General features: G+C 48.0%; 1 protein-coding gene and 1 long non-coding RNA gene across 2 annotated transcripts; one reads left to right on the top strand and one right to left on the bottom strand.

Annotated features, from left to right (window-relative positions):
- Window positions 1-3,626: 3,626 nt before the first annotated feature.
- Window positions 3,627-9,826, bottom strand: LOC125941475 (uncharacterized). Its single transcript, XR_007464360.1, has 2 exons — window positions 9,491-9,826; window positions 3,627-5,937 (listed from the first exon to the last, which is right to left on the bottom strand). It is a non-coding gene; the product is annotated as an uncharacterized LOC125941475 (long non-coding RNA).
- A 5,458-nt stretch (window positions 9,827-15,284) lies between these two features.
- LOC119433456 (multidrug resistance-associated protein 1) lies at window positions 15,285-20,139 on the top strand. The gene is given in 2 exon segments (XM_037700665.2): window positions 15,285-15,621; window positions 15,623-20,139. Coding segments are annotated over 2 exon segments (4,389 nt in total). The 5' UTR covers window positions 15,285-15,408; the 3' UTR covers window positions 19,799-20,139.
- The last annotated feature ends 1,125 nt before the right edge of the window (window positions 20,140-21,264 follow it).

Here is a 21,264-nt window from a genome sequence, read left to right as displayed (position 1 = left end):
ACGCGATTTATAACTTTCGATACCGACGTTTACGGGGGTTCTATCTCAGATGATTCACTGCCCATGGCAGCGAGTAACGGACACCGGTGTTTGATACACATCTTCTCAATTTAAAGGTGTGTAAACTTGTTCAGAAGAAGTAATCAGTTACACTTCCAGACCTTGCGTGGTAGGCATAAAGTCCGAGGTTAGATTTAGATTACGTTAGAAGAGATTTCATACGCAACATTGAATGGTGACCAGTCGGAGCAATTTTATCGACCACCAGAGTACCTTTACGACACAGCTTTTCTTTTTTTCCGGGCAATGCAGTGCGATGGCAGAGCGTTAGTGTCACAGGTGTGTGTTTCTATGATGATGGTGGTGACCATGACTGTGACGACGACGATGATGATAAGCCGTAACGCGTTTTCTGCTGCTCGCAGGTATACCGAAAGCTTTACACGTCTCCACTTGCGACCGGCTCGCGAGAGCCTGCGGCTTCTATAACGCTGTACAGCATTACCGTGAGTGCAGCCGCTCCTGCGATCACAAGTGCGGGTTTCTTTTACCCGGCGTCATCGCCGTGAGCAAAGGGCGCATGGGAGGGGGGCAGAGATGGAGCAGCAGGAATGTGAAGGGGAAGCGAGGCGGAGTGGAAGGAGAGGAGGAAATCCCGCCGCACGCCCTGTGTCTATCGCCGGCGCTGCCTGCTTCGAGCGCCGAATCGAAGGCTTAAGGCACGGGTTACCGCTTGACGCGACGTGCTGAGGCGCAGCCGCTGGCCAAGGCCCAGGGGGGGGCTAAAGGTTTTTCGGTCGCGGCGCGAGGAACGACGATGAGAGGGCAGCAGTCCATCAATCGGCGCGCGGGCGCCCGAGCGCGGCCCAACGCCTAATCCCGCCGCCGGCGCACACGTGTACCCACGTATACGCGCGCACACAGGCACGCGGACGTAGCGGAGACATCTGCCGCTCGCCGCGGTAACCCCCTTCTTCGCCTGTGGGGGTTTTGAGTTTCCCGAAAGAAGCTTGCTCTTTGGTTGTTCTTCCTTTAAGCAAAAGTATCGGCGGCGGTGGTCGTGGTGGTGGTGGCGGTGTCACGCTGAAAAGTGGGCCGATCCTGGCGATGTGCAGAAAGGGTCCAAGCTCATGGGCACATACCAGGGACGAAAAAGAAAGAGTGAAAGAGAGGGAGAAAGAGAGAGACACAGAGACAGAGAGAAAGAGAGAAAGAAAGATAGAAAATCACCACGAAGGTCAGAGAAAGAAAGAGAAGGAGAGAGAGAAAGAAATATATAGAGAAAGAAAGGCAGACAGAGACAGAAAGAGAGAGAGAAATAAACAGAGAGAGAAAGAAAATTACCACGAAGGTCACAGAAACAAAGAAAGAGAGAAAGGAAGAAAGAGATATGGAAAGAGAGAAAGGAAGAAAGAAGTAGAGAGAGAGAGAAAGAACAAAAATCACCACGAAGGTCAGAAAAACAAAGCTAGAGAGAAAGGAAGAAAGATATATAGAGAGAAAGAAATAGAGAGAAAGAAAGAAAATCACCACGAAGGTCAGGTACACACACGACAAGCTTCGCTTACCGCCATTTTCTCGACAGGTGAAGGACTAGTAATTTTTTTCTTTAATCTTCGTTGCTCTTTTGTGGCTGGATAATCAGTGTTGAAGTGACGCGCATTATAATGCTCAGCAGAGCACGTCGCCGGCTCCGGAAAAAAAAAATTTTGCTGCTTTACGTAGTACAATCATCATGCGATTATGAGGCATGCGCCGTTGTGGGAGACTATGAATTAATTTGAACCAACTGTGGTTTTACCCGCCGTGGTAATGGTGTTGAGCTGCTAAGCACGAGGTCACGAGATCAAATGCCGGTCACGGCAGCGGCATTTCGATGGGTGCGAAATGCAAAAAAAAAAAAAAAAAGAACCAACCCGTGTACTTAGATTTAGGTGCGCGTTGAAGAGCCTCATAATCAGATGGGGGTTGCGACACCTAAAACCGGATACTTTTTTACGCTATGGTTCTTTGACGTGCATCCGATGCAGGCTACATGAGCGGCTTTTCGTTTCTTTGTTTTTATTTAGCCCCCATGAGACAGCGGCCGCTGTGGACGTCATCGAACCCGCTACCTTATGCTAGCGTCACAACGCCACTGAGCTACCGCGGCTGTTATACGTCACCTATGTGACTGCCACTAAGGGAGAGAGTGTAAAAGTGAGAAGGAGTTGCCACTGGGCTCGTTGAGATATCCGCGCGAAGCAGGGACACAATAGAGCCATCGAACAGAGGACGGGTATGTTCTGTCTACGTCACAATGATGATGACTTGAACATCCCAAAGGTGCACGCTGAGGGACGCCGTACAAGTGGACGGCTCCGGATCAACTTAAGCCAGCTTTGCGTATTCAGCATGCGCTTAGGTTTAAGTACGTGTTACCAAAGCTAACACGTGTCCGAGCAAATTCTTTTAGCATTGGCTGTGCATCGCATTCCTGGAAACAAAGCGCAGTGCTTTGACTTGTGACTCGTTACCTTTGCGCAATTTTTGGTTTAACCAGAGCTTGGCCACCTGTAAGACCCGAAAAGCCGCGTGAGGTCAATGGTGTGGACCGACGGGCGGGTAGATAGAGCACTAGAACTAAATATTTGTAAGCATAATGTAGAATCAGTGGTTTTGGGCAGATGCAAACAAAGCATGTGTACTTTTCGTTAGCCACATTACTCCATTGTTTGTACGATTGCCGATTGCCGATTAATGATTGCCGAGGAAGAAAGATGCTATTGGTGGCGGCAAATGATAATGGTGATGATAATGATATATGTGGTTCTTTTTCGGCAGCAAAGACATCTAATTAAGGCCATTTTGTGCCAGACACAAGAGAGTGACGAATGGTTAGGTAGGTTCATGAGATTAGAAAATTTTCACGCAGTGCTTGGGGTGGTTTGATGTATCAAGCCATAATTTGGGATCATTTTTCATATTATTATTTCTTTATGCTTTTTCTGCACAACACTGAGGAATAGAACAGCCGAATATCTCCTTAAAGCAACCGATCTATAACAAAACAACAGGATTTCTGGGATAGACTTACGAGTTGCAGTGGCCTCAAGATAGGCGGATGGCTTTGAAACATGGTCGAAATGCGAACGGTTGGATTTTGGCTTCGACCAGCAACAATGTGGGACATGAGTCAACCAGGAGAACGGCACTACGGCATGCCAAAAGTCAAAGTTTATTATTGTCAAGAAAAGTAATACATGTAATTATAATGTAGATCATAAATTGTGAGAGCGAGCATAGAAAGCATCGACAATACTCATATGTCACAAGAACGAATCCACGGCAGTTGACAGAAACTGCATTCACGCAGTCGCAGCGTAATTGCCACCGGTGTTTCTGCGAAAAAATAAATCCGTATCGCTGTCGCGTAAGCAAATTTGTTGCGCGACAGCTTGTTTCCTGACAACAAAGAACTGACCAACTCCGTAAATATGTCGTTTCACGATGCGTTTGTGTACCTGATCAAGGAAATCATGTGTCACGGTTGACAAATCGCCAAGCGGGCTGAATAGAAATCATTTTTTTTTACGAATACTCGGTGACGCGTTTTCGTAGAAGTCGTAGGGTGTGCCGACGGAGCATTTAGCGTATACACTTATCCTCCAACGTGCGCAAACGCAAATGACTCAGGAACGCTAGGTTACGCCCAGGTTCGCGTTGTTCTATAAATACGTAGGCTGTGAAGAGGCTTTCAGATGCAGGCAAAATTGAAATGTAATAAGTAGGCTTGCCTGGCATTTGTACGTACACAGGTCCGTTACGAACGTCTTGCACAAGAAAAAGAAAACAATACAGGCGCCGATAACGCTCAACAAGAATATGTCGCAATATTTATTTGCGCAATCTGCCTACGTAAGCTAGACAGATTGCGGGGGAAAAGGACGCGATCGCGCAAAATACGTGAAACTATTAGGCCACGTACAGCTTTCAACTGGTCAGTAGGATATACAGGCATAAATAAAGGAGCAAGATTAGATTTTGAGCCATGAAATACACGAACTTTGCGAGAACAAGCGGGAAAGGCATGCACGAAGAAATTGAGAAACCTTACGTGCAAGAAACGCTCGAACTCACGCTAACTGGCGTGTACCACGCTATATTTAAACAGTTGAAACGATTAGTCGGGTTAATGGTCGTTCATTAACTTGCGTTTAAACTTTCGATCAAGCGGTTTGTGTGGTCCGCGCTAACCAGTTAGGTGCCTGCAGTGCTTTACCTAAGGATGGCTGAGCAATGTTTGAAGGAAACAACGCGTGCGGACAAAACGAGTCAAAACGGAGCTCCCATAGTTTAGTATGTTCTGATTGTAAAGTGATACACTATGGCAGTGAGTTCATTTCCCCTTTGAGGCTTTCGAGATCTAAATATTTCACTTGACAAGTAGCAATCAATCAGCAGGTGCCAGTGGAGGGAGTGCATTCACGGAAGACACAAGATATTAATTGAGTAATTATTGAACCACTTTTATAAAACTGTGTGCTTTCAGTGAAAGGTAACCTTTCATGAAGCCCAAGTACAGAAAAGAACCGACTACACAAAATAACTCAACGTTGGCTCTAAAATTTGCGTCTCTATTATTGCTTTATGGTGAAGTAACATCGCACTTCGTGGCGCCACATTACCGTCCAGAAAAGAAACATAAACCTCCCTTTATTATAAAAGGCACTTGAAATGTGTGAGAGATATAGTATTATTTTGAGTTTGTTTGATTAATTGATTGGTTGATTGATTGATTGATTGATTTATGTGTATTTTTTATAAAAACAAATTTTGCAAACACTGAGGGGATCCATAGGCTTGTTTTGGGCCCAATGAAATATTTTTTTGCAATGGCGATTCGGACAGGCTTAACAACCTTGCGCAACTTCAAATATACAATAAACTATCAAATCAACACTTCATCAATTCATCAGCAACCAAATATCCAATCAACTATGCGTTCTGTGCATGTGCAATACACGCACACACAAAAATAAATAATAATTTTGAGAAGAGAAAATTATTAGGCAGGCGAGGAATCCAAATGAGTCACATATCTTGGTACTTTGTTTACATCAGAGACATGGTTAGAGGTGAGTTTTTTTTCTTTTTCTTTCATTTGCCCAGAAGGCATATCGGGCATTACAGCATTCGTCAAACGCTGACCGGCATCTGAGCTCTCGATGATGGTTGCAGTGTCCGTGGGTGTGTCGTACTGCGGTAAGCGAGACGCGGATTCCTCGACGAGAATTTGGAGACATTCGCTCCCGGTGCTCGCGGTATCGCTTCCTTCGCAATCGCGATATTCTTCGACACTTTTAGTGTCCGGATATGTTTGCCGCGATGTTTCGTTACCGGCGTCCAGAGGAGACGAATTTTCTTCAGTCCAGCAGCAAGTGCACCAGCAGCAGTGACAAGCGGCCCTTCCCAGAGGCACCAGCAATTGGTGAGCCAGCCAAGTCGCGGGTCGTTGGACCAGTTTCGCAATCCCATACACAGATAAGAACACAATCCCGCCGACGATCGCGCAGCAAGCAAGCAAGCATCCAATCAAGGAATACGCGAGAAATTCACTCAGCGACTCCCACGTCCTTACAAAGTCATGCCATAAACGCGCAGAAATTGTATCGCACAGCTTGAGGCATACTGCCACCATCCAGAAGAACGCGCATAAAATCTGCAGCACAAACGCACGCGCCTTAGGAACCACGAGCAACATTAACAGAAGAAACAGTACGCTCTTGATAACGTGCGGTATCGCTGCCGGTAGAAGCAGCAGAAGTGCCAAATATGGCGCATCTGTCGGGTCGGATGGCACGGTCATCGACGCCCACGACGGGAGTGGTAGTGAAGACGAGGTCGGCACAGTGAAAGGGCAGACACCGGATGTCAGGGCCGCAGCTCGAGACGGTCCTGCATTGGTCAGGGTTTGTTTGTTACATACGGTGGCGTTGACAGAAACGTGCGCTCATTAGAGCTGTAATGCAGGCTGGGAACGTTTCGTCGGCCACACGTATTTTACACTGAAGATGGCAAAGAGGAGACATGAAGTGACACACACACACACGTGGCAGAGATCACGAATTCTTTAGTGCACATAAACACGCGCACGTGACAATAACTGTGGTGTCTCGTTAAGGCTATGTGCTGAGATCTTTGATTTGATCCCAGCGAGACGACATACGCAGCTGGTAGAAATATTTCGGGGAGCATTCCCATCGACTATGCTCCGGTGTACCAGAATGAGCACCCGCTGTGGTGGCTTAGCGGCTATGGCACTGCGCTGCTAAACACGAGGTCGCGGGTTTGTATCCCGACCACGGCGGCCGCATTTCGACGGGGACGAACTGCAAAAGCGCCCGTGTACCGTGCTTTGGGTGCGCTTTAAGGAACCCCAGGTGGTCAAAAATGTATCCGCAGTTCCCCACTATAGGGCGTGCCTCATAATCAGATCGTGGTTTTGGAACGTAAAACGGCGGAATCTGAATTTCTTTTTACCAGAATGAGCTCAGTGACGTCAGTCCCTAGTTTGAGTACAGGAGACAAAGAAATAAATAAAGAGTTATTTTAAGAATCAAATAAAAAAACGACATGTCGCGTATACCCTGTTGTACCGTACACGCCGAGGGAGTCTCCAAGCGTTAGCACTTTACAAAGCGTAAGCGTCGACGCGTGATGCCAAGACGAACCTCGTTCTCCTCTTTTTCAGTCCTTTGGTCTGCCACACCATGTGGCAATATTACAATAGAAAAGTACGCGTTTTGGTGCTACCTATACGAGTCGCGGATTTTCGCTTAATTTCCAGGCGTTCGTGTACACCGAACAGTATTCGACCTTCGTTGGTGGGCAGTACGTTTCTTATCCTTTTTTTGCCCTATTGCGTTTGTTCTTTGTGTATTGTTTCTTTGGTGGGTCTCTCTATTCATCCGTATCACCCCAAACCAACCTCCCCTGAGATAATAGCAATGCCTGTAAGCGTCTCGTTTGATATCGGCAGTTTGTATACGGGGTGATTATTCTTAAAGGGACACTAAAGCAAAACAATAAATCAACTTAGACTGATAAAGTATTCTTCGAAAACTTTGTTGTCGTTCATTACAATGCATGCAATAGGTCAATTATTAGAAGAGAAAATGAAGCTCAAAGTAATTTTTTTTGGAAACCCCGATGTCAGCACTTGAGTGTGACGTCATGACTTCTACAGTAATTTTTCGTATTTGGGCCACGTTGACTCAGTAAAAGGTCGTGAAACTTGCCTTATTCAGTCTTGGGTTCCTTTAGAACACAATGTAGTCAATCGTTACCGCTAAAGAATTAACTGGGATCTAGAAGATGGTGTCAAAATTCATGACGTCATGGTGAGCTGGTGCGGGAACTTCAAGGTGGCGTTGCCACTCGCCTTCAGTCTTTTTCGTTTCTTTCTGGCTTACCAAGCGGCTTCTCGCGATTAGAGTGGTGTTTTTGGTATCGTGGAAGGGTAATCTACTGAAACAGAAGAAATCATTTTTCCCTTTAGTGTCTCTTTAAGCTTTACGGAATTTTCAAAATGCGCCTGTGGCAGATAGCATAATTCTTGTCCTCAAGCTGGATTATTTGAAGAGGCCCACATTACTAGCAGAAGAAATTGAAACGCATATCGAACTAACTGACGAAAATAAATTAACTTCTTAAGCAATTACTTTACGGCACATATGGCAATTTACGAATTGTGGCCGGCGAGTTTCTTTGTGCGACCTTCTTCGTGGGCGTCAGGAGCCGGTTGCGGGGTGTGGGAAGCTTGCTTTTGAATCGCTGCTCGTACGGAGGCAACCACCACCCGATGTACCGCAGCCGACATTGCCGGGACCTAGAGTCACTGTACAATACGGTACCAAAGGTACCACTTTTGGTAACACGTACAGTAACTCTGCCGGGATCTTCTTACGCGCGCCACCTGGCTCAGCGCAGGCAATACGCGAGAATCGGAGGCGAGAGTCGGATGACGGAGTTCAAATGACGACGATGCCGCCACCAAGCCGGCAACGTGAACGCGAGCATATTCCCAGCAGCTCAAGTTGGTAGGCATCGGCAGCCCCGGCCGCTAGCTAGCGAGAGATAGATAGATAGATAGATAGATAGATAGATAGATAGATAGATAGATACCGTAGATTCGATTTGCCTGATTTGGCAAAGAATGCTTCGAATCAAAGGTGCGAATACGACCTTTAACAAAGTGATCTCTGCTTCACCTTGCGCGCGAGACTAGGGCTGGCATTCACAGAGGATTTAATCCTCAAGACTGATAAGTACGTTCTTAATCTTGCTCCACATAGCTTCTGGCAACTAAGTGTAACATATTTGCCGAATGTATTCCACCTACTAAGCCGAAACTTTATGGAACGAATGCATTAGAGCTTAGGCTCTTCCTTCGGTTAAGCTTCTTGCTGATGTTTCACTTCTAATATCGTTGCACATCAGTTTCAGCGAGTAAAAAATTGGCACATACTAACGCCCTTCCACGTAGGTTCAAACGACTAAGTAAAACTTATTTGCGAGAATGCTACACTATACTGAGTGGAGCTCGTGGAACTAGATTAAAAGCGTAAGAACAGGCACTGAGCAATCTTAATGGCAAGTTTGATTAACAGCGCAGGGAGGGACATCACAGGGTACAGAAGAGAGCGTTGAACACCGAGTGCTCTGTTGTTTCTGTCCCCTCTGACGTCTCTGCGCTGGTAATCAAACTCGAAAGCATGTTTTACCAACAAGCGCCCAGTCTTTTTGCATCCTTCTTAATGGCGAGCATGTCAGAGATGGCGACGGACCGCTTGAGAGTTTAGCCCTATCTGTACATAGGTATCTGGAATACCGGAACATCAAAGAAGTGGACGATAGTGGTGATGATGATGGCCACGATGATATGAGCATCCCCTTTCAAACTGCGTGGTGACACATGACACCAAGCTCGTTCATATCACTTTCTTTTTTAGTGCATCTAAATATTCGATTATTTTGTGCACATAGCTGCTACATTGCTGGGAAAGCGAAAAGAAATGCAGATTCAACGCACATGTAGGAAGAACTTGTGAGGCGAAGCTTTATACTGAAGCGGTTAATTAAATGCTAAAGAACTAACGGCGATGCATGCAATTGTGTGTTTAGTTTCATTTTATGCACACTACTGATTGATGCATGCACGCGATGAATGTCAGGGAAGAAAAATTACGCATGTAATATGTCATGCGCACGTGCACCCACACTAACAGCAACAGCAATAACAACAACGACGACCGATGACGACAACGACAACAACAATAATAACACTGATTATAACCACCCCATTCATGGCCAATCCCACACTGTGGGTGTGCGCAACAACAACAACAACAACAACAACAACAACAACAACAACAACAACAACAACAACAACAACAACAACAACAACAACAACAACAACAACAACAACAACAACAACAACAACAAATACCTCCTTCTACGCGCAGCAGAATTTCTCAAGAGAGCTCATGGCTGCAGCGCCGCTGTAACTCCAGTCAAGCCAGCTAGAGAGGTGTCGTTCAGGAGGTGCAGTTCGCTTTCCGTTTTGTCGTCGCTCTTTCGAGTTGGGACCCTGTAATGCCGCAATGGCACGTTGTTGCCGAAGGCGCTCTGTCGCACAGCTGAGCACTTAAGGGTGCCACTCACAAATTTCCGTAGCCACGAATAAGCTTGCGCCGAGCAGTCTCTGGGTCGAGTGCACGCAACAAAGACTGGAAGTGCTTCGCGGAGGAGCGGCTCGGGAATGAGAGCAGAGATGGCGCGTCGAGACGCGCCCCGATGCGAACTGCCGCATTGTGTGTGACGCGGACCGAAGCTGACGCATGTGTGTCTCCTATTTCGCGATCCGCGGCTGGCCGGTTTCTGCGGCGGCGCAACTGCACGTAGCATGGCACAACAAAGTGCGTGCGATTCGGTTGCGCGGGCTCGCTCGCAGACAAAACAAACAAGCGCTGGTTGCATGTTCGGGGCACTCGTCGGTGCTATTCGAGCACGCTCAGTGAGAGAAAGCCTAGACGAAATTTCCATGGTATTTGAGCGTGAGTTCATCTCGGCAGTAGAATAATGAAGATGAAGACATAGTGAAGTATACACATTTAAAGTTATCGGCCGTCGCGCAAGCAGAGGACGCCCGTCATTTGCTGTGGCTGTGTTCAGGGACAAGGGCCACGCGAGAGAAAGTGATTAGAAGGGCCTGGATACGGACAGGCAAGTAAACAGAATGCGAGCGGTTAATTATGGAGAATGAGTTCTAAAGGACCGTTACGCAGCTGCGAAAAGCGCCTGCCCGCATTCGTTTAGGTATCTTCCGTCGTGTGGCAACCCTTGCGAGAAAAACAACGAAATATGCTCAATCTGTGAGCATAAATGTTCGCGGGCTACGTACAAGCACGTACAGCTTGCCATGCGTGCTTCATGTAGAGGCGGGGCGGCAGGCTTGCTGAAAATAGCATTGCTAACGAAGTAGAATAGCAAGGAAGACACAACTACAGGTGCTTACCTACAGCTAAACATGCGTACTCTTCAGTGCTTGCCAGGGAAGGGCGCAGTGCGCGATGAGAAGACACACAAAGGCGCAGACGGTCACATGGATGTTAATTCGCGTGCGAAGGTATTATAGGGTTGCAACGTATGTATAATGGGTGGATGCGTTTCTCGCGACTATACGCTATATTTATAGAAGAATAAGGAGAGCATTGATATCACTGCATAAGGAAGAAGGGGCAATAACAAAATTGGTTGATCCTTCTTTCAGGGGAATCGGTCATAACACGAAAGTGAAACGTGTATTCTAAGAAGCAGTGGCAGCTTTGAGAAGAAGAGAAAAGTGCCTGTGAGTGACGTCATAATGGAGGGAGTGGGGACAAGGGGCGGCGCGTTCATTTGGACTGCCGGTTGTCGTCGTGTGCCCAATGCGCGGCGCATGTGAAAATAAGACTGTAGAGTGTGTCCCGCATTTGTGCAGCCACGCGTACGCACTATTTAGATGACGAATGGACTCTTACGCCACCGCAGCCATAAATGTTCTGGGCCCGAATCCACAAAAGCTTACGCTAGAATTTTTCATAAGAAAGAATTTCAGCAAATCCGGATACAAGACATATTATTATCTAGGGCGAGCGGCCAATGGCAAGGAACACTTACGAAAGAAAAGCTTTGTGAATTTGCCCCCTGATTCTTAACTTTTCAAATGCGTTATCTTTCTTGCAACGATCCAATCCTTCAGTCAACGAGTGGTCGGTTGGTTTCTGAACGCGGACGCTACAAGACAGAATGTGGTGCACATATAACGAATCGACTTATACGCGCAGATGTGCTGGTGACTAGTTCCGTTATCTACGAAATTTCGCAAAAAAAGTAATAAAGCAATCGGTACCTAAATATCTTCAGTTCAGCAAATATACGCCTTCAGGTGTGTGATTCCTCTATTAAAGCGAAAGTTTCCCTACCTTCTTCCCCGGCGCGTCTGCTCAGTCGATTTCTCGACTTGTAAAGCGGCTCGATCCCTGAGGCCTGCAGTATAATTAACAACTGGGCTGATCCAGGAGATGATGTAATGAAAACTGCGCTGATTTCGGAGGCAGTATAATCCTGCGGTAGCATGGGTCACGTGGTAAAGTCACTGCGTATCGCGCCACTCTCTACGTGTGCTCGCCCTTGCACTCACAGTTGCCATTGCTTCGTCCCTAAGGCGGTTTATATATGAACCACATCTCAACGTATTTCCAGCGGGTTTTAAAGAAGCTGGCGCTGTCCTTGATAATCATAATCTATGGTTTCATAGTCTTCTCCCTGTAGAACAGAGCGAAGTATAAGGTAGCCGAGGTGTCTTGTTCCTCGGTCTCCCGACAGCAACCTAGTTATAACAGAACACAAAAGAAAGGAGAAAAAAATATCTTAGTGTAGGAAGAGTAGCACGTTTTCTGTCTGCTACAAGACATGCGGTGATGGCTTTTATTTTTTCAATTTCGTTTTTGTTCGTACTTCCGCGCCAAGTGAAGCCCAACACTGAAAACGGTTGCGAGAGCTGCACGCAGTTGCACTCGGCGCGCTATCTGGCACTCAATACGGAAACAGGACGCACATTCTCTTGTAGCCCACGGCGAACGCGGCGACCGCGTGCAGTTCCTTATCGTCGGGCGAGCCACGCACGTCCCTCGTACGCGCGTAAACATATCAAAGGCTGCGCGTGCAATCATCACATCTGCGCGAGGGTCGCACTGAGGCCCGGCGCTGAATTCGGCGAGGACGTCACCGGTCATTGGACTCTTCCCATGGATAACTCTTTCCGCTGCATTTGATGATGCCTCTTGAACATTTTGCTTTAACATCTTTCTTAGTTATTTAGCGTTAACAACCCTTTAAGCTGTTACAAATAGGGATAAGGCACTTCCGAAAGGCTGGCCTACGGTTCGACAGGTGGGCCTATTTTTGTCAAAGGCGGCCTTGTCATCCTCGGGCAGGTTAGAACTGAGGGGGCCTTACCCCTGTTTTTGTAACTTTTACACCACAACGTGCTACTCCATCTGTCGCCCCCCCCCCCCCCCCCCACGTCATTTTGGAACCATTTAACTGGTATCTTAGTCACCATTTATATGGATCAATACTGTGAGTTGCGCGATGAACTCACGGACAAGAAAGGAGTGTCCGGATGACCCACCCACAGTAGCAATTAATACCAACATGCCCAACTTTCAGATCTCCTGTTAAGTAATCTAGACCCCGTAATAAGGTCTACACAACACTAATATCTAAACGAGTAGAGATATGCGTCTCAATTTGTTTTCTCTTGGAGCTCTCTCAGAGATGCCGCCTACGTGGATTGAGGATTGTGCAGGAGACGCTTGATAATTGCGACGCGCGCTAAACACGGCGTGCGTCGCAACTAACTAATTCAGCGGCACGCCTTCGCAGACCATGTTGAATTGAATGTTGTATGCAATATATTGTAAGTGTCATTCATTTCAATTGTTCTTGCAATTATTTAAGCGTTCTCGTCGTGTACAAATTGTAGTCGCAACGCCTGCAGGCGACACCAGAAGCCGGGCGTACTTTGAGCCATGACGTCACGCGGGCTGTGCAGAGCTCACATATTTCAATGAGAGAGACGAGGGATATTTAGAGCGCTAATATTATCTAAATACATTAGTTGCAATTAGAGCGTTGATCTTCCGAGATCGCATAGCATTTAATGAACGCAAGCCTTTGGTTATCCAGGAGGGGTGGGGATCATGTGTGCGTACAATCAGCGGGATCGAAAACTGATTGTACGCTGTCATGAGGGCGTCAGTCGTGAACTGGTTTCGTTAGCGGAGGCCAATCGCTATAGCCGGAACGTCACTATAACGTCACTATAGCCCTCGTGACAACTTGCCCTAATGATGCCCTAATAAACATGCAGTTTTAGCAGACCGTTTTCTAGCACCGCTAAAATTTGGTTATACGGGAACAGGCATTTTCTAACAGCATTGTTGAATGGAGAGGAAATCCATGTTTGCAGTGCCATATGACATGTGAAAAACAAAACAAAACACACACACTCGGACAAACAAGAATGATCTGTTTTGGTTATATCCATTCGAATAATTGACTGAGACAATATAGCAATGGGACACATTAAATCAGATTTATGCTTATAAATTGCAAGCTGTGGCTCAGAAATACTTTCGAAAGACGGTAGTGTTTATCTGATCATCTGAAAATAAAAGCATAGCATCCGTTGCTCATCTGCCACACGACGGTTGGGTATGGGTAAGGTGAACTTTCGAAAGTGTCTCAAAAGTTGGATTTAGAATGATGAGCCACATAATGGCTCCGAAATGCTTACTGACGCTCACAAAAAATATTTTCCGGCTTTTTTTATGATTGCTCAACATCCCAAAACGAGCGGCAGGAGGTAGAAGTGGACCTGATTACCTTGAATAATGGGCGATTAGTGAAGCTTGATCTACGCCCTGATATAAGCGAGCCGAAACAAAAGGCAGGAACTCGATAACGTTCACAATTGCGCTCGCAAACACCACGGGGAAGGAAACAAAGCGAGACGCTTTGATCTGATAACACACTATATCTACTGGCGTACACAGTCTGCACTCGATGGCAGCGAACACTGCGTGCGGCATGGACTCGCACAGCCCAAACGTACCGATGCTTATCAATCATGGCATGCCTATTGTAGGTGGCTGAGTTGGCACTTGTCCATGCGGATGGACGCCGCTTCTGTTTTCTTTCGACCAGCGCCATAGCACGGGTGCGATAGTCGAAATTATCGAAGGTGTGTTTGGTAACCTTAAACAAGTGCGTGCGAACGCACGCCGAGTGACGGTACTTGCGTCATTACTCAGGTTGGTTATCAGCACAGTGGGAAGAACTGGGACAGTGTGCCACGCATTGTATTCCAAGGGTGCACCCTCAGGTCTAAGCGCGCCACAGCCACACAAACCAGTGCAGGTCATCTACAGATGTTAGACCTCTGGCGTAATCTGCGACTCTGATTACGCGCGGACATATCCCTGAAACAAATATTTTTGCGAGTAAATTGATTAAAATACTTCCAATAGCAAGCTAAGGATTGCGATATAAGTCACGACACAGGCATAAGGGACCTCTATCAAAATAACTGCAATAAAGAGAACATCGGCAAGTCATGTTAGCTCAGCCGCTGCGGCTAGCTGGCGTGAAACATAACGGAGTGTGGCGGATTGGGGTTAGTTTTCTTTTCACAGTGGGAGGAGGGAGGGGGTCTTTATTGCGCCTGATTATTGGCATCTCTGCTCATGCGCATGATTAAACTATGGCCGTTGATAAGTATTGTATGAAGCCTATCGCTACTGCGTGCCTCAAATAAATGAGTTATTTAGCATCTCCTACTGATTATCAACAACGGCTTACAACTTCTTACAACAAAATTGCTGGGTCCATAGCAAGACGTCATGACAAATTTCAAGACCAGCTTGGAACATTAATATCAAGCAGTCATCAGTACTGACGTCTTAAGGCTGAAAAAACAAAGCAGCACGGGTGTTTGGCGCCACGGCTACTGGAAAAGTCGTTTGGGACGCTATCGACAGTCTCGCCTATAGACAACAGCGGGAACGGAACAGCTGATAAGGTGCACCCGCATGTCCTCACCAAATGTCGTGAGAAGCGTAAAGAAGAAAAAAAAGAGAGAGTGTCACTAGGAGTTGTCTTATCTGCGCGTCGGGGGGTGGTCTCTTCTCGTCAATTGTCTACGGTCCGCCCGTGCGATTGCCGCGCTGTGTTCTATCTGAGAGTGCCCTACGAACAGCACGATCCGCGGCTGCGCCCGCCGGTGACCGTTCCATCCTCGTCGGGCATCGGGCGGGCAGCATGGGGTCTTTTTTCTGCCTGACGCCCGTCTGGGACTGGGACCTGACCTGGAATTCGGCTTACCCTCGCTTTACCGGCTGCTTCGAGTCGACCGTGCTTGCCTACCTGCCGGGAAGTGTGCTGCTCCTCTTCGGATTCGTGCCATGGATTCTGTGCGACGCCGGAAGCAAGAAGTGTCCCGTGATGAGGACAAAACCCTTGTCCCTGACTCCTGTTGAGCCTCCTGCGCTTCCTGCTCAGCCTCCTGCTGGCCCTCGTGTACGGATTCTCCTTCATCTGCAAGCTGACCATGGACGTGCCGTACTCCTCTTGGGCGTCGCTGACGGCAGACCTGGTTCGCTGCGTCACGTTCGCGATCACGCTGATCATGCAGGAGCACAACCGCCGGCAAGGCGCCGGGTCTTCGAACTTGATGATGTTCTTCTGGTTCGTGGCGGCGTTCTTTCAGCTTCCCGAGTACTTCCACTACCTCGAGGACGTCTTCCGAGACGACGTGGACCTGCCGGATGTGTTCCCCATTGAATTTGCTGTCAGCATGTCGGCCTACCCGATTGTGGTGGTGCAGTTCGTTCTTTCCTGTCTAACCGACGTCCGTCCTGACACCAAAAGGCCGTATCTGACCGCCGGGCCGCTTTCTTCGTTGATGTTCACGTGGATGACGCCGCTGATTGTGAGAGGTTTCCGGCGAAGCCTGGAACTTATCGACCTGTTCAAAGCGAGGCCGGAGTTAGTGACGCGGGTGAAACATGACGAATGGAGTGTCTACTGGAATAAGGAGCTGGATTCAGCGGGCTACAAGGCGCAAGACGGCTCTTGCGAGTATGAGAAGCCGACACCATCGCTCTTCAGAACCATGCGAAAAGCCTTCTGGAAGCCGGTTCTACTTGGTTGTACCCTGGCTATGATTCGGACACTTGTGAGGACTGCTCCTGCGTTGCTGCTTCACCTCATTACGGGCTACATGGCTAGCGACGAGCCCACGTGGAAAGGTGTCATGTATGCGGTCGGAATAGTAACCGCCAACTTCATAACAGCCATGTTCGTGCGCCACATTGACTGTACACTTTCCCTGACTGGTCTCGGCATGAAAGCTGCTGTCATTGGTGCTGTTTACAGGAAGGCGTTGAAGATTTCTAGCGAGGGGCAGCAAGATTACACAGTCGGTGAAATGGTGAATTTGGTTTCTGTGGACGCTGACCGTGTCTTTAGACTGGCAGCGTCTTTTGGTTTTGTTGCCTCCGCACCACTGCTAATCATTATCTCCGTAGTGCTTCTATGGCAGTACTTGGGCGTCGCCTGCCTGGCTGGGATTGGCGTCATGGTCGTTATCATGCCTCTTGTTCTTGTCGTGATGAGCCTTGGTCACAAGTACCAGGCAGCACAGATGAAGCTCAAGGACAAGAGAATCAAGAGCATGTCGGAAATACTAAACAGCATTAAGATCCTGAAGTTGTTCGCCTGGGAAAACCCATTCATGGGCAAAATCGAAAGTCTACGTTCGCAAGAGGTTTCTTTGCTTAAAAAGTACTCGTACCTTACCGCCTTCAGTTGCTTTTGCATGACTTGCTCTTCCGTGCTCGTTGCCTTGTCGAGTTTTGTGACATACGTGCTGATCAGCGACAAGAACATTCTGAACCCAACCGTGACGTTTGTTTCTCTGACGCTCTTCAATCAGATGCGCTACTCTATGTTCTTAATCCCGGACTTCATTTCGAACGCAATACAAACCAACGTGGCTTTTGGCAGGATAAGAAAATTCCTGATGTCATCTGAAATAGACCGGTGCGCGGTGTCCCGAAGACCGAAAGATGGCGAAGACATCACAATAAAAGGTGCGACAATGTCTTGGTCGTGGGACAAAGAATGTGTTCTTCACGACATCAACTTATCTGTGAAAACTGGCGAGCTTCTTGCAATTGTCGGTCCCGTCGGGAGTGGGAAGTCATCACTTCTCTCCGCTCTGCTCGGAGATCTTAGGATCCGGTCTGGATCAGTGGACTGCATTGAAGACGTAGCCTACGTTCCCCAGTGCCCCTGGATTCAAAACAAAACAGTGAGAGACAATATTCTGTTTACAAAGAGCTACGATGGTAAACTCTACGAAAAAGTTCTGAGAGCATGCTGCCTTGAAAAAGACCTCGAAATATTGCCGGGTGGTGATCTGACGGAGATAGGCGAGAAGGGCATCAACCTCAGTGGTGGCCAGAAGCAGAGAGTAAGCTTAGCGCGAGCCGCTTATCAACGCAAAGGCCTTTATCTTTTCGATGATCCTTTAAGTGCCGTTGATGCTCATGTTGGCGCGGCCATATTCAAGGACCTTATGGGTCCGCGAGGCCTTCTGAAAGGCGTGACGAGAGTCCTGGTTACTCATAATCTTTCAGTCCTGCCTGACGTTGATCGAATTGTCGTTATGAGAGGAGGTTCGATAGTCGAGAGTGGCACCTACCAAGAGCTTAAGGAGGAAGGCAGCGTTCTGTCAGAACTGCTCAAGGAATTCGTAAAGAAGAAGAAGAAGCGTAAGCAGTCAGAACACGGAGAGGATTCTGGCCCCGAAACGGACGCCAAGTCGGAAGGAAAACCTGAGAAGGAGGAGATGAATATTATCCAGAAAGAGATAGTGGAGGAGGGCTCTATCAAGATGAGAGTGTACCTGAACTATATCAAACACGCAGGCCCGCTCCTCGTTTTCACGCTTCTTTTCTACGCCGCCTTCAGGGCCATCGACATCTACACTGGCATCTGGCTCAGTGAGTGGAGCACAGATCCTCCGCTTCCAGATGGAACTCAGAACATTCCTTTGAGAAACTACAGAATAATGGTCTACGCCATCTTGTGTGTCTGCCAGAGTCTGACGGGCTTCGTTGGTGTGGCGCTGCTATGGAGGGTCGCTCTTTCGGCGTCAACGAGGCTGCATGGCTTGATGCTTTCCGGAGTCATGAGAGCTCCTCTATCTTTCTTTGACGCCACTCCGTCGGGTCGCATTTTGAACCGGTTTGGCAAAGATGTCGACCAGCTCGACGTCCAACTTCCCATGGTGGGCAACTTTTTTCTGGAGTTTCTCATCCAAATTGTCGGCATGATAGTGCTGATTTCCATAAACCTTCCAATATTCATTCTTATTGCCATACCGGTCATCGTGTCATTCGTTCTGCTGCGACAAGTGTATGTCAAGTCTCTACGCCAAGTCAAACGACTTGAGTCAGTGACCCGATCGCCCGTGAACAACCATCTTGCCGAGACCGTGACCGGCCTATCGAGCGTACGGAGTTACGGCGTGCAACGGATCTTCGTCGACGACAATGACCGCAAGGTCGACGTGACGCAAAACTGCACCGTCAACAGCCTGCACTGCAACTACTGGATGCAGATACGGCTCGAAATAATCGGCGACATTCTGCTCATCACAATGCTCCTGCTTCTAGTTACCAACAGGGACAACATCGATGCCGGCATGGCTGGCCTTATGGTATCTTACTCGCTTAACACGATTGCGCCATTTAACTACCTCATTTACTTCTCGACCGAACTGGAGGCAAACCTGGTCTCTGCCGAGCGCCTGGACGAGTACAGGAGGCTCACCCCAGAAGCTCCTTGGTGTCTCGGCTGGAGTCCTGATCCTGCGTGGCCGCGAGACGGAGCCGTGTGCTTCAGGTCTTATTCCACTCGTTACAGAGAGGGCTTGGATCTAGCGTTGAATAATATAAACCTCGACATACGAGCAGGCGAAAAGATTGGAGTCGTTGGCCGAACAGGAGCCGGGAAATCGACCATGACCCTCAGTCTCTTCCGGATTGTGGAGAGGTGCGAGGGCCAAATTGTTGTGGACGGCATCGACATCTCGACGCTCGGTTTGCACGACCTACGCTCCCGGATTACAATCATTCCGCAGGATCCAGTGCTGTTCCACGGCACGCTCCGTTACAACCTGGATCCTACCGGCACCCATGGCAGCGAAGAACTGTGGATCGCTCTGGAAAGGGCACACCTCAAAGACGCCTTCGAGGAAGCAGGCCTCGACTTCCAAGTGACCGAAGGTGGACTGAATCTGAGCGTGGGACAGAGACAGTTGGTGTGCCTAGCCCGCGCCGTCCTAAGAAAGACAAAGATTCTGGTTCTGGACGAAGCCACGGCCTCGGTGGACATGGAGACCGACATGCTGGTGCAGCAGACGCTGCGCGAGCACATGGTGGACTGTACTGTCATCACGATCGCGCACAGGCTACACACGGTGCTTCACTCGGACCGGGTCGTAGTCATGGAACAGGGCTGCATCGTGGAGGTAGGCGAACCGGCCAAGTTGCTCGCCGACGGCCACACCTCGTTCCATTCGATGGCTCGGGAGGCGGGACTCGTGTCGGACGGAAGGTCCGCCAGTGAACCCGAAGCTTGAACCTCCGTTTGCCGCGCGTGCGGAGGTGCCTCACATTTTGCGGTGCGTTTTTGCCACACCTTGACTATTTATGACACTTGTCGCTGACCTGTCTTCAGTGGGCTTCAACGACGACTCATCTGTGTATTAGTTGCGACTCGTCTCCAAGCTGACCTGTTGAATCTGGTGACGGTGAAATACTCTTATGTGCCTGTTTCCCTCACGGCGTGTGTACTTATACTCAGTGCCGCAGTAATATCGATGCGTGTGTGCAAAGTCTAAATCTAGGGTTCGCCTCTTGTTCGGCGCCTTGACACAACGACTTCTGAAGCACTGTATAAAATACCATCACAACTAAGTTCCATTTGACTTCATGTGTTCATTTTCACGTAGGCTGACCATGATGCACACTGCTGCAAACTGTGCATCATGTACTTATTGATGTACGTCGTTACGTCTCAGGGCTGATGAATGAAATCGAGTCCTCAGCAGTGGCTTTTATCTCATTTATCTACTGCTGCTCATAAATGTTTCGGCAACCCAGGCTACATAAAAGCAGCAGATTTCTTGAGGGATTTGGCGCACAGTCTGCAATGCAAGAGTTATTTTTTAAAGATTGCTCAATGCAGCGCAAAACGGCATGCTCTTAGTTCATTTAGAAAAAAAAAATGTCGTGTCACGAAATTCGTCCTACTCGTGGGTTAATCTTTGGAAAGCTTCACTAATAAGAACAATGTTTTATTTCGAAATCTAGCGTTACGAATGACTGCTTCAAAAGTGTCGAATCGTTTTTATCAATGCAGGCATTAATTGGTTCGTATCCTTTAACCATGCAGTTCTTCACGTGCTCAGGACAACACTGGATTCTGCCTTACACGTAGCGTGTAATTCGTTCGATTACCGTTCGATTCGCATCTACACTAGGTTCGAGAAACAGACGACTCATCTAGGATTCGCCTTTGGTAAGTTTCACATGAAGCAGTTCTACATTAAGTTTGCGTCATTCGTATGACTAAGCCTTACTTTGTCGAGGCAACCTCGCTTCATATTGGAGCACGGGAGCGACGATGCTATAAAGTGCGACGCGTGCTGCCATTATAGAAGTAGCATTTGGTGGCAAACAGTTAACTGCTGAAAGGACCAGCAGTGGTCGAACAATTATAAATAACACATGTCGCTGGGACCATGATTCATTGTTCGGTCACTGTGGGCTCCTTCAAGACTCCATTAAAGAAATCGAATTCTAGGGCGTTACTTCTAATACTGCGATATGATTATGAACCAAGCTATAGTAGGGAACTCCGGATTAGTTCTGACCACCTGGGATTTTTTATTGTGCACTTAACTCTAAGTACTCGAGTGTTCTTGCCCTTCGCTCCCATCGAAATAGAGCCGCCGCGCCCATGTTGTAGCCCGCGATCTCAAGCTCAGCAGTGCAATTCTATTGCCACTGATATACGATGCGACGGGTTTCAAGTCTCCACCTT

Source organism: Dermacentor silvarum, chromosome 11 (assembly GCF_013339745.2).
Source record: "Dermacentor silvarum isolate Dsil-2018 chromosome 11, BIME_Dsil_1.4, whole genome shotgun sequence".
In the NCBI taxonomy this organism is placed as follows: Eukaryota; Metazoa; Arthropoda; class Arachnida; order Ixodida; family Ixodidae; genus Dermacentor; species Dermacentor silvarum.
This window is presented reverse-complemented; position numbering and strand designations above follow the sequence as displayed.